The sequence below is a fragment of the Tenrec ecaudatus genome, chromosome 10 (assembly GCF_050624435.1).
Source record: "Tenrec ecaudatus isolate mTenEca1 chromosome 10, mTenEca1.hap1, whole genome shotgun sequence".
Lineage (NCBI taxonomy): Eukaryota > Metazoa > Chordata > Mammalia > Afrosoricida > Tenrecidae > Tenrec > Tenrec ecaudatus.
Genome location: NC_134539.1, coordinates 110,997,828 through 111,015,986, shown reverse-complemented (window position 1 = coordinate 111,015,986; position 18,159 = coordinate 110,997,828). Strand labels below are relative to the sequence as shown.

At 57.3% G+C, this 18,159-nt stretch overlaps 1 protein-coding gene across 1 annotated transcript in view; it reads left to right on the top strand.

Moving 5' to 3' along the window:
* The window catches only part of NXN (nucleoredoxin), a 161,344-nt gene extending 144,274 nt beyond the window's left edge, over positions 1-17,070 (top strand). Inside the window, exons 6-8 of the mRNA XM_075561248.1 lie at positions 10,726-10,905; positions 12,516-12,640; positions 15,173-17,070. Coding sequence (XP_075417363.1) covers positions 10,726-10,905; positions 12,516-12,640; positions 15,173-15,355 — 488 coding nt within the window. The 3' untranslated portion in view covers positions 15,356-17,070. The remainder of the gene's footprint in view (positions 1-10,725; positions 10,906-12,515; positions 12,641-15,172) is intronic.
* The last annotated feature ends 1,089 nt before the right edge of the window (positions 17,071-18,159 follow it).

Genomic DNA, 18,159 nt, shown 5'->3' with positions numbered 1-18,159 from the left:
GGGAAGACTGATCCTGACTGCCTGCAGCCTGCGGCCCAGTGAAGCCAACGAGACACTGCCCCGTGAGGAAATAAGCTCAAGGCAGGATTCGATCCAGGGCAGGCCGCCCAGTGGAGGAATGTCCGTTCAGAGGGGAGCCTGGCTTACAGCTGTCAAACCAGACAGGCTTCCCCGGAAGAGATGGCTCTGGAGCAGCACCTGACAGAGTGGGTGGAGTCTGGGGAGAGAAAAGGGGTGTCTAGGGTGGCAGGAAAGCCTCGCACCTCCAGAGCTCCTCCAGGCCCTGTGCTGGCTGGAGGCACCTGGGGACAATGGCAACTTGTCTCCACCCTCCTGAAGCTCATGAATGCCACGTCACCCCTGTCCTGGCCCCAGCTGACTTCTCAGAGCTCCCTGGAATCCTCCTGTTCATGCATTTCTTCAACCAAACACCATTGGGTGCCTGTGGGGAGCCAAGTGCTTGTGTCTTCATCAGCTCCGAGGCCAGGGTCCCAGGCCTCCCGTGGCTTTGCCGTTGCTATGAGGTTCTGTCGAGTCATTCTGACCCCATCGTGACCCTGTGGACAACCCAGCCAAGCCTTGCTCAGGCCTGCACCATCCTCAGAGTTGCGCCCATCGATGCAGCCATGGTGTAATCCATCTCGCTGAGGGCTGTCCTTCCTCCAGGGCAGACTTGTCGCTCCTGCGGCAGCCGCGGCGCTTCCGATGTTCTTCGCCTGCGCCGTGGTTCGAGCAGCGTGCAGTCTAGCACTTTCTTTTCCCCACACCCCCTTTCTTGTTGGGGTGGGCTTTCCTTCAGTGAGCACTCACCGTGGCTGAGCCAGCTGCTAAGGAAAAAGATGACCCTCAGACCGGGGCTGGAGACAGCTCCAAGGAGCAGAGGAGGTGGCACCCGTGCCAGGGCCCTCCCAGCCGCCCCCAGGCCTTGCTCCTGAGTGGACGTAGGGCCTTAAAGAAAGAGCCGCACCAGGCCGTCCAGCCTCAATTGGGCTACTGAGCAGTTGTGGGGCCCTCATAACCTGCTTCCCCTCCCTGGGGCTCATCTGGAAAGGGACAGGAGTGGCCTGGGGGTCCCTCCATATTCCCTCAGAGGTTCCTGAATTGGAAGGTTTTGACCTAGAAGCTATGAAACTGGTGCACGCAAACAGGGCAGCTCTGGTCCCACCCTCTGTGGCTCCGGGGCTGCCGGGGCACCCCTGCCCTGGCATCAGCCAGGGGCTACGTCACCCCAGTTTGTGCTGGCCAAGGTGAGTTTCGTGGGAAGTGGGTGCCAATTGGAGAGCTTGTGCCGAAGTTTACTTTGGTTTTAAAATTTGTATTTGATTTACTGAAACACAAATAAAGCCCCTAATGTCGGTTTTTGAATCTTGCAATTCTCTTTATACGTCTAGGACATTTTAATAGTTCCTCGTTAGGGAGAAAGACGAGGCTTTCTACTCTCGTAAAGAGTTACAGTCTCGGGAACCCAGAGGGGCAGCACTTCCCTATCCTAGAGGGCCACTTGAGTCAGAGTCGACTTGGTGGCAGCGTGTGAGTGCTGGTGAGGGGTCTGGGATTAATGTTGGGCCCACTTATAGCCTTCCTTAAGTGCCTTTAAACCTTTTAAACTGAATTTATAGGTCTAAACCTTTTAAAAATATTTATCTGAGAGGCAAGCAGAACGTTCCCAAGTCCTTAAGCCAGTGAATTAACTAGGAAATTAAACTTACAAATATGGTGGGTCTTGGGTTCCCTGGGATGGGGTAGTGCTGTTATACCATTTCAACTTAAAAGTCCCGGGGCTGAGGCCGTTCTGTTCACGTTCACCGGCCTGTTTTCTTCTGTAGACACAGAGACTGGGCGTTAGTACCAAGGGTGGGCACATTCCTTGGCACACAAAAGTGTGGCTCCTAGAGATTTGACTTTGACCTCTTCCCCCAACACCCCACCTACTGCCATCAAGTGGACTCTGACCCCTGACAGCCCCCAATGCCTCAGAGTAGAATTGTGCTTCACAGGGCTTTGCCCGGTTGGTGTTTGGAAGTTGATCACCAGGCCTTTCTTGAGTTGCTCTGGGTGGACCCAAACCTCTAACTTCCCCGTCAGTTAGCTAGCTGGGTCATTAGCCATTTGCATCACTAGGGCAGTGATTCTCAACCTGTGGGTCGCGACCCCTTTCACCGGGGGTCGCCCGATTCATGGCAGTAGCAAAATGACAGTGATGAAGTAGCAACGAAAATAATTTTATGGTTGGGGGTCACCACACCATGAGGACTATATTCAAGGGTCACGGCATCAGGAAGGTGGAGAACCACGGATCCAGGGACTCCAATCTTGCTAGGTTTGAAATATGCTTGCTTATTGTGGAAAGGGTGGTATCGTTCCAAGCATTCGGGGATTTGCTTCTCAGCTCAGTGCATTTGCGTTTGTCTAGCAGGTAGGTAGGACACGTTTTCAGCCCTCGTGACGGGGTCGTATCCTTGTCCTCCTAATAGGGCAGCCTCTTGTAGTCCACATCCCCCAGTTCAGCCTCACTTGTGGCAACTCACAGCAGCCCCAGGGTTTCCAAGGCGATGTGTTCCTTATCCAGTTGCCACATCTTCCCCCAAGGAGCTTCTGATGGATTCGAACTGCTGAACTTTCTGTTTGAAGCTGATCTCTTAGCCACTCCCCCACCAGCCTGCTCCAGTAAAGACTAGGCCCTGGAAGCCCTCTGGAGCAATTCCGCTCTGCTCTTTCAGGTCGCCGTGGGTCACACTCGATTGCACAGCAATGTGCTAGTCTAGCTCTGTGTGGCTAGTCTACCTCTAAATGAACTTGAAGCAAAGTTGTGTTCTTTCATCCTCTACCTCAGGGGTCCTCAAACTACAGCCCGCGGGCCACATGCGGCCTGTCGAGGACATTTATCCAGCCTGCCAGGTGTTTTTGCCCCATTTGTTTTTTTACTTTAAAATAAGATGTGCAGTGTGCATAGGAATTTGTTCAGTGTTTTTTAAACTATAGTTTGGCCCTCCAACGGGTGTGAGGGCCAGTGAACTGGCCCCTGTTTAAAAGTCTGCCGACCCCCTACCCTACAGCATCACCAAATCCTTTCAGATGCTTACCAGAGTCTGAATGTGGCTGAGCTGAGTGTGTCTCTGTGGTTACAACTTCCAAGGTCATCTGACTGGCGCACTTGTACGAACGTGTATCTGGGCAGCTGTGATCCAGTCTTAGAATTCGTGCCTGTCATGTGAGAGACCCCGGTTCGATTCCTGGCCAGTGCACCTCATGCACAGCCGAGGAGGTGGAGGCCCGTGTGTTGCTGTGATGCTGACGAAGACAGACGAAGTACACAGGCCTAGTCCAATCTCCCAGTGGTCATATCTGCAACCAATCCCAGGATGAGTGGGGACCTGGCAGCATTATGTCTATTGTGCATGGGGGCTCCATGAGTCGAGGGCAGCCAACACCACCACCCACATGTGTATATTGTCTCTCTCTTTCTCTCTCTCTCTCTCTCTCTCTCTCTCTCTCTCTCTCTCTCTCTCTCTCTCACACACACACACACACACACACACACACACACACAGGATCGGCGTAGATGTCACTTTGGCTTGCTGTGTCTTCTCTTCAGCAAATCTCTGGGGCTGCTCTAGAGGCATTTGCCCCCAACTGCAGTGTCCTGGGTCTCCCTTCCACAGAGCGGTTTCAGGCGGCCTTGCCCAATCTGCCCCAACCGTGCCTTGCCCCCATGCCTGGGAACGAGGGCTTCCCATGATCTGCCATCATCACTTGTTCATGGAGGCACAGGGGGGCGGAGCTTCTTGAGAGCTCCAAACAAACGAGTCAGACCAAGAAAGGGAGGGGAGCCTCGGCGGAGGGCGGGACAGGGCTGTGCTAACCAGCCGCCCTTGTGGCTCTCCAGAGTTCCCAAGGCCCTGAGACCTGTGACCTTCTTCCAGTCCCTTTGTTTCATGGAAGTGACGGAGGCACCCCAAGTCGGCAGGCCTCCCGACTCACAGAGCTGTATGCATCCAGGGGAATTTGCAGCCTCCTAAGCTTTGTAAAAATGCCTTTCTAAGAAAACTGTTTAGACACACTTCACAAAAGGCAAATCCCATTAGCAATTTTCTGACAAATCCTCCCTGTCCAAGAACACAGTGTTCTTTGCAGGGAAGCTTAGCACCCCTCTTCGTGTGGATTCGGAGCCCCAAGCCCCTCTCCTCCCAGCCCCCAGCCTCTGGGGCTAGCACTCAGCCTGAGGGCTGTGTAGGCCCTGGGCTGGATGATGGGGCAGCGACACCCCAGGGGCAGGCAGCTTGGTGCTAGTGGCCCGGAGCTGTGGGAGTGAGGGCCCTGTGACCTTTTGTCTCCTGTTCCAATTCTTTCCTCTCTGCCTTCCTTCCCTCCCTTTGTCCTCCCCCCACACACACACACACCAAAAACATGGGTGTCTGCTTCAAAAACGGGTTTGAGGTGATCTATTTCGTTTGAACGTGACCTACTTAGAGATGGTCCTTTGCGGTCCCAGGGAGGCAAGTCCCCAAGCCTGGTGCTTTGGCACTGACCACGCGGCCCTACCAACTTGGGGAAGACATTTCCTCGGCCAGGGCCCTCAGCTGAGCAGCTCCAGTAGTCTGTTGTGCTTCATTTTGCCAACACGACAAACTAAACCAGGAGAAGACAGCGAATGCTGCAGCGAGCCCCCGTGGGCCACCACCCAACTCGGCATTGGTGCTCCAGGCATTTAAAGTCTGAGGGGATGGGAGCCTTGCAGACCAAGGTGACATCCCTCACCTTTGTCATCTCCCCTCTGCCGCCCCCCAGGAGAAAACACCACCGTAAACGGCACAGGGACCTGCCCTTCCGGATTCATCGCATTTGCACCAATCCCAGTGGTGGGGAGGGTACTCAGAGCATGGGTTTTAGGCACATTACCGGCCGGCGCGCTGTAATAACGTTCTGTCGCTTGCTTTTCTCACATACGGGCATGTTGTCCAGATCCGTCCCTCTCGGCCACGCTGCGCACGCCCCGGAGGGCGTTTTGTGGTGGGACTGGGTCACAGTTTCTCTCTCGCTGAGGGTGAAGGCTTTGTTTCTGAGTTTCTGTCCTCCAAGAACATTGTCCTATCTTCATTCACATCTCTAGACACACACACACAATCTGCACAGCTTTCCCGCCAAGCTCAAGTGAGGAGCCAGGCCCAGCCCTTTCTTCTTTGAGGTTTCTCAGAGTTTTACCAAACCTTCTTCCTGCCCTAAGCTCTCTAAGGGGAGTCAGGATGGGGTGAGACGGGGTGGGGGTGGGGTGGGGTATCCCATGAACAGAGCCTGGCAGCTGCCTTGGTCTAGGCGGGGCTCCTGTTTGTCATCCTGCCCCACCCCTGCTGCCCGGAGGGTCCCGCTCCTCCTTTGTTTGACAGGAATGCAGGCAGTTGAGCATCGTGTAAAAGTCAGAGACACATATTGCTCTCACCCACATTCCTGCCTATCGAAGCACAACTGTGTCCACTTTTCTGGGTCCCTCTTGGTCTCTGCCCACACATGTCCATACTTTCACAGAGCTGCAGTCATCGTCGCCATACCCCCAAACTCGGCCCAGCCATCCCGACTCACAGAGGCCCTATAGGACAGACGCCCGAGGCTGTGCGCCTTAACGGAAGCAGACAGCACATCTTTCCCCTGAGGAGCAGCTGGTGGGCTTCAGTCACCTACTTTTTGGTTAGCAATTGTCCGAGCCCTTACTCATGTGTACCTGATTCTGTGTCGTCGGCATTTTCCACTGAATGACGAATTGCGAATGTTTTCTAAGCTGGTACAGCCTTCACGGGGGCCCTGGTGGCGCGGTGGCACATTATGCTGCTAGCGGCTAGGCCAGCGCAGTTCAAAACCTACAGCTGCACCTTGGGAGGAAGACAAGGCTTTCTACTCCCATGAAGAGTTAGGGGCAGCCAGCCCTGTCCCACAGGGTCGCTGTGAGCTGGAACGGGATCTGCGGCAGTGAGTTTGAGCTTTGGGGACACACACTGTTCTTCCTCCTGCCTCCTCCCGGTGCCCTGTGCTCCCGGGTTGTCCTTCCCGCCCCTCAGGCCTTGCTGCAGGCTCCCTGCAGAAGGAAAGCTCAGCACCACACCCCGCCCTCTGCTCTGGGACATCTAGGTCTGTGCGCCCCCTGGCTTCCCCCATGCCCCCTCCCCCCACCCGTGTGCCCCTTCCCGGGAGGAGATGTGGGGCAGTTTTCTTAGACCTTCTCTAGGCTTTGAGAGAACTGGTGAGGGGGAGTTCTCCGGTCCTGCTGTGGCAGGGGAGCAGGCAGGATTGGGGCTGAAACTCACCCTGGGGTCAAACTGTGTTTCAAGCCCACCGTCAAGGGTGGGGCAGTGCAACGCAGCAAAGGAGTGGCTACCCCGAGCTGAGTGCACAGAACCCTCCCTGTGACAGAGCTGGCTTCTCCATCACCAGGGCTCGCCATCGGCCATTGGTCCTGCTGCCGATGGCCGAGCCAAATGGTCCACTTAGTGAATCACAAGACTAATGAGCTTACGCATCATAGCACATGTCCCCAGAGCCCTTCCCTGTTTACCAACACGTGGTGTACCCTCACGGCTTACCAAAAAGTCAGCCTTGTGAATCCACCCAGTGGTGCCACAGAAGAGAGGCCTGGCAATCCGGTTTGATAACACTGAAAAGCCGCTCCACACCCTCTGTCATTGCATTGATTTCAACTCTCGGCAACCCCGTGCATGGACAGAAGGACATGATCCCTACGGTGTTCTTGCCTGTAATCTTGACAGAGGCAGTTTGTCTGGAGCTGCCTGCCGGCCCCGGTCTGAACCACCAACCTCTAGGTTCACAGCCACTTGCACCTCCCAGGCTCTTTGGCTTGGATCACGGCCCCAGGAAAGAAATCTGGGCGGGCAGGTCTCCCCTGAGACCCACGGGCTCTCGGTGTGTCTGAATCATTTCCCCATCGTGGTGGTGGAGTTGGTTACCACGCCGCGGGGCCTCTGCTAAGCAGCCTTGTCTGTCGATTGTGCTGCTCGTTCCTCAGAAAAGCTGTAGAAAAGTACAGCAGACCCACCGCTGCCCATTCCAACTGACCGTGGCCCCACAGGACAGGGCAGACTTGCCCCCGTGGAGGGGCTGATGGTTTCGAACTGCTGACCTTATGGTTAGCTGTCCAACCCATCACCAGGGCTTCCTTAAAGGGACTGGGAAACCATCGTGATCCCTGTTTCACAGCTGATGGGGAACCGAGGCCCTGAGAAGTTAAGTACCGTGTCTGGGTCTTCCTTAGAATTCTATGTGGGCTTCTCCAACCCCCCATCCGTGTTAACTAGGTAAGCCAAGGACAAGCGCAAAGGGAGCAGATGTGGGAAGGCATCCCCAGACACTGCCCCTTCCCGTGCAGTTTCCCACTGGAAGTCTCTACTTGGGAAAACCTTCCTCGGGGTGGTGGGGAAGGGGAGAGCTGCTTGTCATCTCAACCTTTCGCCCTCCCTGGGGCAGGACAGAAGAGAGGGTGTGGGCTTTTCCTTGCTCTAGCTAAGAGACACCTTCCCTACCCTCAGCCAGTGGACTGGGAGAAAGATTCAACCCTTCGGCCCCAGTTGGCCCCCTGCTTACCGGCTAGCTGATCGTGGGTCAATGCTTCCCCTCGGAACTTCAGCGGGCACCTCTGTGAAATAAGAATGGTACTTCGCACGCCCCGTTGTTAGGAGATGACACCAGCCCATGACACTGCGGATGCCGAGCTCTCAGCCTGGCGCCTGGTTCACACTGGAGGGAACACTCTAGTAAGCTGGTGTGTGCACATGCAGACACGTGTGTGCACACACCACACCCCACCCCCTTAGGGCTCCAGGGCCACGCTTGCCCATGAGCAGGCAGGAGCCTGACACAGTGGATACAAACCCCCTCACACACACACACACACACACACACACAGTCACAAGTGCGGCCTGGCCCATGCCCCCGTGTACCCTGTCATCTTGGGCTTTGGTGCATAGGGAGGAGGCCTTGCTGCCGAGTGGCCATGGGGAAAGCTGGGGGCAGGGAGCAGCTGGCTGCCCTGCAGCTGCAGCCTGGGGCTCCTCCCACGGCTGGACGTGAAGAGGCTGCAGCCATGGGGCCCACAAGAGCTGTGCTGACCCTGGGTGGTGTTGCCTTCACGTTTTTCCTTTTCTTCCCTGGGCTGCCCGCTTGTGTCCAGGGACCCGCTCAGCACGGCAGGGCCCAGCTCCAGGCAGTTCAGCAGGGCAGTGGGTGGGCTCCCCTTTCACTCCACAGCTGCAGTTGTCCGATTCAGAGACACGCTGACTCCTCGCCAATGGCAGAGCTATGCCAAAGCATTTTTCAGAGCAGGAGTCACCCTGCAGAGGGGCTCACCCCAGCTGGCTGGTCCTGCGATGAGCCCCTGGCTCCAGCCTGCGCCTCCCCAACCCCCCACTTCAGGCCAGTTGGTCCCCAGCCACAGGGGCGAGAACACTCATCATGCAGAGCCAGGTCTCCCCAGGGTGAAATCTGGCTGCAAGAATAAGGCTTAAAACGTCTACAGAGTCTAGTCTTCCCGGCACAGAACCACTAACTTCTTGGGGGTCCCTACTCTGCAGTAGGTGTGTGCTAGGCCCCCAGCCCCCTGCATGGATTCCATGGGAATCCATTGCTCTCCAGGCCGGGCCCCTCACACATGCAGCCCCCTCTCCTAATAGGTGTGAACATAATGGGCACTTTTATTCCTTGTGAAGACAGGCCCCCAGCAGCCACGCTTGCTGTGCCGGCTGCCACAGCAGGTCACCAAACACCAGAGGTGTAGTCCTAGTACCGTGGCACCCCCCACCCCCACGGAGAAGTGAAATGTCAGTGGAGCAAATTACCGACAGAATGATTTGGAATCTATAAATATTAAATGGCTGAGGCTTTCATTGGCCCATATAAAATTCAGGCGCTGGGAAACTGAGAGGAGGAACAACAGTGTCTGAGAGGGGGAGGGGACAGGCTGCTCTGAGAGACATGTCCCCAAAGGCGGGCCTGAGGCAGGCTCTGTGGCTTCGTGGATGGGGTGGGGGCTGAGAGGGCAGGAAGCGGAAAGCTAGAAGGCTGTCCTCTGGGGCTGGGGCTTTGGGGCGTCTGCCTCAGGGGCCTTTGCTTAGGGAGCTTGTGTGGTTGGCAGGAGTGCTCCATCATGTACTTGTCACCCCAGCCCAGGTGTCTGACCGCCCATCGAGCAGTGTGGAGGTCTGAGCAGTGTGGAGGTCTGAGCAGTGTGGAGGTCTGTGTTCTCCGGGGACTGTGAGGTAGGGTGCCAGAATGTCCCCAGAGGGTAGCAGAAAAGCCATGCCTGCTTGGTGGCAGCCCACCACCCTCTGCTGCAGAACTTTCTGGCCCCTGCCCCACTGGGCTCCAGGACCCCTTTCTGAGTCTGTGCCAGGCCTCCGATCCTGTCTGTCTGTCCATTGGTGGTTTGTGTTGACTAACAGCAAGTATGTGCTTGCCAGTGTCCCTGCACGTTTCTACACCACCTTGTTAGCGTTCAGACCCATGCAAACTAAGGAGCCCTAGCAGTCCTGGAGTTAAGCTCTGGGCTGTTAACCACAAGGTCAGTAGTTCAAACCTACCAGCTGCTTCTGGGGGGGGGGGGAGAGGGGGATGAGGGTATCAGTGTTGGAAAACCTTACTAGGGGTCACTGTGAGTTGTACCCCACACAAGGGCAGGGAGGTTTTTTGGTTTGGGTTTTGTTTGGGGAGGGGGCGGGTGTTATAGATAAGTCGGGAGTCCTTGTGTGTGGTAGGTTAAGATCTATAGTGTAGAGCCACCAACTGATCCCCAGAAGAAAGCTGAGGCAGTCTGTTTGCTTAACAAACATTACAGGCTCAGCAATCCTACAGCGCAGTGGGTAAAGTGTCCGACAGGGCTCCGTGAGCCTGCATCGCGTGGCAGTGTGCTTGGAGTTTGTCTTTTTGGATAGACAGACAGCCACCACCCATTGGCCATTGAAGGTCTGTTGCTGGGGTACTGAGCAGGTTTCAGGGAAGTTCACAGGTTTAAGGACTAAGAAGCAGGGCATGGTAGCCTGCTTCTAGAAATCAGCCATTGAAAACCCTCGGATCACAGCCATCCGATCCACAACCCATTGGGGCACGGCACTGAACTGGGCGGTGGTGGGTCCCATTGTGTCTGGGCCCCCAGTAATAGCAGTAATGCAGGTGGGGGCAAGGCCCCTGCTTCTGGGACATCTCCTCAGATGCCTTGTAGTAACCGTGGTGATGAGAGCTACATCACGGAGAACTGCCCCGGGTCCCTTAGCCTGGGGCCTTGATGGGAGCAGACTGCCAATCAAAACTGCCATGTAGGCGCTGGGTGGATCCAAACTGCCGACCTTTAGGTTAACAGCTGAAGGCTTCACTGTAGGGCCACTAGGATTCCCTGCAATTTGATGATCGCTTCCAATTATTGATTGCTTCTGTTTATCAGGACCTTGTGCTAAGCTCTTTGGACGCAGTCTGTCATTTGACCTTTTCATGGTGGAGAAAGATGGGGATCGGAGTACATGCTCCATTTTGCAGCTGGGTAGACTGAGCCCCACAGGGGTGATGTGACACCTCCACATGACTCGCTGAGGCTGGGCTCCAAGCCAGAGCTTTCCGACCTGCCCTGGGGCTCTTGATCCTGGCCCTGCATTATCTTGTCCCCCATGGGCCCAGTCCTGTGAGTACCCCCCTCCAGTAAACGTGGCTGACGCCCATGGCCACCCTCTCTTGCAGGCATCCCCACACTCATCGTGCTGGACCCGCAGGGGGAGGTGATCACGCGGCAGGGGCGGGTGGAGGTGCTGAACGACGAGGATTGCCGGGAGTTCCCGTGGCACCCCAAGCCCGTGCTGGAGCTCTCCGACTCCAATGCCGTGCAGCTGAACGAAGGCCCCTGCCTCGTCCTTTTTGTCGGTATGATGACGGCGCTCCCGGGCCCCTGTGGGAGGGATGGAACAGATGGACCTCACTGGGGAGCTGTCTGTTCCTACAGCTGCTTTCTGTCATGAACAATGCCGAGCCCAGGTCTTTGTCTCTCCCTGGCAGCCTTGCTTTTGACCCCAATGATTTATTCATGGCCCTGCCCTGTGGGAAGTGTGCTGGGAGCCCTGTGCTGGCTGCACTGCTCTGCTTCAGGGCTGCTCCTTGGGGTGGGGGTGGGGGGCAGCTGGGGAGAACTGGTCAGGCCCTTAGTCCCTGGCTCCAGGCCATTGTTAGGGGGAGGTAGGCTGCTGCAGGGACTGTAGCCAGGAGTGGCTGGGTCCTCCTCTGGGCCAAGGCTCACCCCAGGCTGCTTCCAGATCACCTGGGCTCTGATGAAGGCCCCCAGGGCTGCACTAGCTGCCTCACCCTGGCTCCTCTGCCCTGGTGACTGACTGCCTCCCCCCCCCCCCCCGCCATGATTCCCCACTCCCATGCTCAGGTGGCTGACTGTCCTCCCTCCCTCCCATGTTCAGTAATGCTCGGCCTTGGCTCAGGAACACAGGGACAGCCCCATGGGGTGACCCTGGTTCCTGGTGGGAACCTAGCAAGTGTTGGCCAAGGGGCTCGGGACTTGGCTGCGTTCCAACCCAAAGTGCTGGAGGCTCTGAGGGTCACAGCTGACATGCCTGCTCCCCAGGGGCCCCTCGAGTGTGTGCAACAGGCCCCCCATTCTCTGGAAGTCTGATTTGGATGGGGGGGTCTCCCAAGAGGGAATCTCTTCAACAAGCTCAGCTGCAGGCTGGTTCTGTGCTCAGGGTTCAAAGGCCCCTAGGGAAGGGTGGGCTTGGGGAACCCTTCAGCCTTGGGGAGCCTCCTGCAGGGCTTACTTCCTAGGGAGCGGTTCTGAAACCAGTGACACTGGCTCCCCACAGATGTGGGCTGCGGGCCTCAGAGAGGCAAGTCCTTGCCCAGCCTCACAGAGATAAGTGGGTGTGGGGCCAGCGGGGCCACTGCCAAGCCTTCACACTGTGGGCCCTGAGCATCATGGGGCAATCCCTCTGCCGGGCCCTGCTCTTGCTACCTGGGAGGTGTCTGCCTGCAAGGGGCTGGGGGAGCCTGGCCCTGGCCCTGGAGTGGGGTGTCCTCCCAGGCTGTCAGTGAGTGGGTCTGGCTGCCAGCTGTGACTTTGCCTCATGCTGCCTCCCTGCAGCCACCAAAGCTGCCATAACGGGACCCTAGTCCTGGACCCTTACCCCCAGTTCCAGGCCACTTTCCTGAGGAGTCAGTGGTCCTAGGTGACGCCTTCTCATCCTGTGACCGAGTGGAAAACCACCGGGCCTCAGGGCCTGACACAGAAGACAGTCAGCCCACAGTGGGATTGGGAAGGACTGGGTGAAGAGAGCCTTTAGCCCCTCCGGGTGGTGAGTGGGCACAAGAGGATGCTGTCCTGCCGCTAGCGGGCATTAGCGTGTGTGTGTGCACAAGCGTGCACACTCTGGGCTTCCTGGGGATAGTTGTTTCCATTCAGGGGCTTCCACAACACAGGCCTGCAGGCTGGCCTGCTGGAGCCGCTTGATCAATCGCGCTCTCTCCCACCACAGACTCCGAGGATGATGGGGAGTCCGAGGCAGCCAAGCAGCTGATCCAGCCGATCGCTGAGAAAATCATTGCCAAGTACAAAGCCAAGGAGGAGGAGGCACCGCTTCTGTTCTTTGTGGCTGGGGAGGTGCGTGCTGTTGGCTCTGGGGCGCGGGCCTGCTGTGCTCCGGGCAAACGGGGCCATAAGGTGTGCCAGGAGCCCGGGGACGTTCCTGCCCTGCCTCTTCTTTCCTTATCTCGCTCTTGCAGCGGGGCAGACGCTGGGGCTACAGCTCCCTCCACACAAGCATCCTGGGGACCAGGATGCATGAGTCTCCTCCAGCTCTGTCAGCAGGCGCTTCATGCGCCATGCTGTGACCCCGTGGTTGGTTCCTCCCACTGCCTCCTCACAGGGACCCTGACTTGCTAAATCTAGGGACCCCAGGAGGTGGGAAAGGCCTGTCTTGGGGTCTCTAGCTAGGCCGGACAAGTGGGGGATGTGGGGGGAATCCTTTCCTTAGAGCCACCTCTAGCACGAAGAACCGTGCTGAGAACGCTTCCATCAGCAGGCACCGTGAATCTGCAAGATGGCTGCTGTGTGCGCAGGCGCGACACCCCATATCCTCTCGCCCCCCCCCCCTCCAGGCTGCTCGACGCATGCTCCACTGCCCCTCCCCACCTGGGTGACCCCACCCACCCACCATAAGCCAGTGACTGATGAGCACACTTCCCGGAGCCCTCCAGGCCCCGGCCCACCCACCCGCACACCGAGTTGGTCAGTGCCCCCTGCCCCTTTCAAGCTGTTTGTCTCCCAAGGGAGGTGTGGAGAGGATGAGGCAGCAGCCACAAACACCCTGATCCCCCCATTCATCCTCTAGTCAATAGCCGCTGCCCACACTAAGTCCGGAGGCCCCCTTGCAGGCCACTGAAGTCACCCTGCGCTGTCCCCAGGGCCGAGGGAACAAAGCCGCTTCCCAGGGCCCAGCCTCAGGGCCACAAAGCGCTGGGAGGCGCTCTGAATGCATTCAGTGGGTGCAGAATAGAAGGGGAGGGCTGGCGCCCCGCCCCCACTGCGGAAATGTGTCTGAAAAGCCCATGCTTCCCCAGCCGGTCTCAAAGAGGGTGAGGGGCTTCTCCCAGGCTGCTGAGCCGAGAGGTGGCCACCAGGCCGGGTGGCACTGCCGGCGGGCTCATTCACCCCACACATCAGCCCCGGGTGTTAGGGACTGCCCTTACATCACTGTGCTGTGCGGGCAGGGGACTGCATGTGAGGTCGCTGAGAGGCAGGCCCCGGAGCTCTAACTCAACTGTCCTAGTTGTCCAGTGAGTGGGCCCACTCAGGCCTGACGGGGATAGATGGGAGGACCCTGGACCAGGAACCGGAAGTGGTCTCTGCTTCAGTGCCAAGCCCCTCCCATCGCTCCTAGATGCATCCCCTCCTGGCCTGGCCCATGTGCTCCAACTGGAGCGACAGGCTGTGGTGAGTGAGGCCCCAACTCTCATTCCAAGCTCTGAAGCGTTAGGGGACATTTAAATTCCATCTTCCCGTGGCTCGCCCAGAGGACGCAGGGCTCAGGAGGTGGGCGCAGCTCGGTGCTGGGCCTAGTCTAGACCTCCTAGTGGGAATTAGAAGCCCAGGTGCCTCCCTGTTGTTTAACATGGTTTTTAATTAACCCACATGGGGTGGGGGTGGGGGTGGGGACTGAAGTGCCTGAGGTGTGAAACCACCCAGTCTAGTTGGGAAGTACCTGGATGTTTCCAGAAAGAGAAAACGAACGAGACCATCACCAGAAATCTTCCCGAAGATGTTCCCTCTGAGAAAGGAAGGTTTTGACCCCAGAAACCAGTGAACTCTGTGTTTCCTGTCTCCTGGCCAATACCACTTTGAAGACCAGGGAAGCACACCCCAACCCTCCCTGGGCGCGACCACTGAAGTTCTTTAATCCGTTCAAAATACTCAACGTTTTAGAGTGAGACCACATCGGGATGGGAGTGGGGAGTCCATTTTCTGTTACCCACAAGGGCTAAGCAGTGCGAGCCCTGCCAAATCCTTTCTCCTGTCTGCAGGGTTCCCGGGTTGCCTTTGTCGTTTGAACAAGGCAACGAAGGGACATTTGGGAATCTCCCCAGGGCAGCCACTGGGAATGATGGACACGGACCCGGTGTCAGACGGTATTTTAAGTAGCGCTGTCTGGCCCTGCAATTCCCTCCCTCCCTTCAGCCAAAGGGAGGTCTTGTGGTTGGAAACCCTTCCGGTTTAGAGGCCCAGGTTGGCCGCGGGTAATCTACAACTGAGCCGCAAATCATTGATGATGGACTGCAAAACTAACTCCATCAAAGACGCGAATGTGTTAAAAGCCAGATCATACAAAAATACCCGGTTTCAGAAAAACAAAAAATCCATGGAGAAATGGCATTAGGATAGGGGCTCTGGCGAGGCCCCCTTGAACATATGGGTGGAAAAGGTGGACTGGATGGTACAGAGTATCACCCCCTCGGCTAGTTGGCACCGATTCCTTCCTGCCCTTCCCACCACCACTCGAAGGGCAGGTTCTCTGGGCCATCTCTGCTCTGCAGGAGAACCTTGGCCCCAAGAGGGTGGAGGGATTCCATTCCCATTGCCGTCTGGGGGCCCAGGGTCTTCTGTGACAGTTTCTCTCCCCCTTCTGGTGGCTTCCAGGACGACATGACCGACTCCCTGCGTGACTACACCAACCTACCGGAGGCCGCCCCTTTGCTCACCATCCTGGACATGTCCGCTCGAGCCAAGTACGTGATGGACGTGGAGGAGATCACACCCGCCATTGTGGAAGCCTTTGTGAATGACTTCCTAGCAGAAAAGCTCAAGCCAGAGCCCATCTAGTGGGTCCCGGCCCCCGAGACGTTATTTAAAACTCAGTCTCCTCTTCCTCCTCCTCCTCCTCTTCCTCTTCCTTCTCTCAACCCTTGAGCTTTCTCAACCAACGTGCCCTGAGTCGCACAACCCAAGCGTCCAACCTCTCTGCGGTGCCTTGTTTTCTGCATTAAACTCCTCAGCACCCTGGGGTGCACCCCTGCCCCCCTTTCAGCAGCCGAAGAACCACCATGTGTGGAAACTCTGCTTGGGACTCGACGGGGGTGGCACAGCCCAGGCCGGACTGGGACGGCAACACTCTGTGGAAGGGTCACTAGTGTCTGGTGGGTGATGTGTGTGCTGGGGGACTCTTCCCCCAAGGGAGGGGACAGGGGACAGGGGCTCACGCCTGGTTTGCTCCCACTTCTGCATCAGCTCGCCCCCATGAAGCACAAGATCCCCAGAAGGGGACTTGCTCACCGATTGCTGTCCCTGCAGGTGGAGCAGAGACAGGGCCACACCTTGGCAGGACCTCAGCCACGGGTTGTTGGTGAGAACATCGTCTTCTAAGTGACTGAATCGCTGGTCCTGAGAAAGAAAAAGTGGCAGCTTGGCAGCAGCGGGTTCTTGGGCAGAGGGCTCCCCAGGTCCTAGAGGAAACGTGCGTGTGTGTGTGTGTGTGTGTGTGTGTGTTTCCACTTGGTGGGAGGACTAACTGTGATGATTCCAATAGCAATCACATCACTTCCTTTCACTGAGCCCCTCCCGTGTCAGGAGGGCATCTTGGTCTACCTGTCTATCACCTGCCCCTTGGCGTGGACCCCGCCCCGCTAAGTTGCTGCCTTCTCATAAGAACAACCCCGACTCCCGTGGAATTTTATTAAGGGGTCCTTCCCCTGGGACGTCTTCCCAAGAAAGTGGACCCCAAGTTCTCAGAGGAACAGCCCTAGATGGCACACGCCTGGGCGCACATGTCTGTGCCTGTGGGTGCTTGGAGTCTGCTGGACCCGCCCGTGGTCAGCAACCCCCCACACCTCCTGCCATTCCCTTTTCTTTTTGAAACAGAGCTAGAGAGAGGCAAGAAATGCCCGGATACCTGGCTAAGGTGGGGAGTGAGAGCAGGGAGAGGATGCCCACTGAGTCACGGGGCCCCTGGGCCAGGCCCAGAGAAGCTTGGCCTCTGATTTGAGCTGGAAATGGGCCACAAAAGGAAAACAAGGAAGAGCAACTGAAATCAGGATTGCAGATGGATAGGAAGTTGATGGGGCCCAGCCCACCTCGAGCCCTGGGGGCGCCCTGGTAAAAGCACTCCAGGCTAGCTGTAGCGTGGAAGGTCCATACCCACCATCTGCTCCGCACGGGAAAAGAAACGGCGGCTTGTTTCCATCAAGATCCAGGGCCTTGGAGAGCCCGTGGGCAGCGGACTCCAGACCAGATGGTGCTAGGAGTCTGGGTTGACTTGCCGTCCACGAGGTTTTGGCTTTTAGCCTATCTCAGGGGTCCGAGTCTTCGAACCGTCCCAGGTCTTCTCTGTCTCCACTGACAGCACCCGAAACCACTGACTTGACAATTCAGCCGCTCCCCTTGTCCCTTTCCCCTCATAAACTGCTGACACTGTCGTTCCTTGCCCAATCAGATTGTTTATGTGTAGTTCAGAGGTACAGAGGTAACCAGACTTACTGGGTGCCCCTGCCTGAAATACCATCACCCAGTAAGAAATAAAGCAGGCATCTTGGATATGATCAGCCCTAGTGCCTCCCTGTCCTCCGTCACAGACGCCACCGTGGGGAGCTGCGATGGTGCTGTGCGACATAGGGGGGGCGGGGCTGGCCGTGGGACTGCGAGCGCCTCCTGACTCGCTGGACACCTGCTGGCCGTGTGCCAGGATTCCCCAGAACCTTCAGACTGAGTGCAGTGGGTCTCGGCGTCACCAGGTGTCCAGAGGGCAGGAGACATGCTTGGACGAGGGTGCCAGGGCCAGGTAGGAGCTGGCCGCCACCAGCTCCTGGCTCTCCTGGTGAAGAAGGGGTGATGGTTTGGAGCCCTTTAGGCAAGCTCTGCCTCAGGGCTTCTCTGGGAACCCGTGGGCGGGGCGCAAGGGAAGCCCAGCAAGTTGAGCGGCATTTCTGATCGGACCCTCGTTCAGGACGACCTCGGATCTGGGGGGGGAGTGAACGGAACCCAGTGAAAAACTGGTCGAGGTCATCGCCTTGCAGACGTCTAGGTCATCTCACAGGCTGGTGGCCGGTCTGAACGGATCCTGAGCTACCTGCCTCGAATGTCAGCTGCACGGACCCTCGTCTTTTGAAGTTATTTCAATTCTGTTTCCAGGGAGCATAGCAGCAGCAGTAACACAGGCACTCGCGCGTCTATCGAATTAGGACGCTGAACGTTTGTTCCTGAAAGGAACACGCCACTTCCCGATCCCTCAGACAGAGGCGGTCGGTTCTACTCCTGCAGTGGTCCTAAGGGTGTGGAAGGACGCCGGCCCTGGGTGAGCTGAACTGCACTCTGAGCCACAAAGGCCGCATCTATTGTGATGACACGGCTGTGAGTGCTGCCCGGGACCTCACACGCGGCACTTACCAGCCCCCTAAAGGCACCAAGGTTCCAAGGATCGTATACACGTTGGCTCAGTAGGGCAGAAACAACTCCCTAGCCCCTTCGTAGCTCTCCTCCACAACACCAGGCAGAGGGGGAAGGAGCTTCGACTACTCCAGGAGGGAGCAGCAGGGGGGCAGCTGCCAGAGAGCCTCTGGGTGTGGCCACCTCTTCCACGGGTCTCCTCCGTGGCACCAGGACACTCCCTTGCTGGAAAGCACGATGGCTGCCCT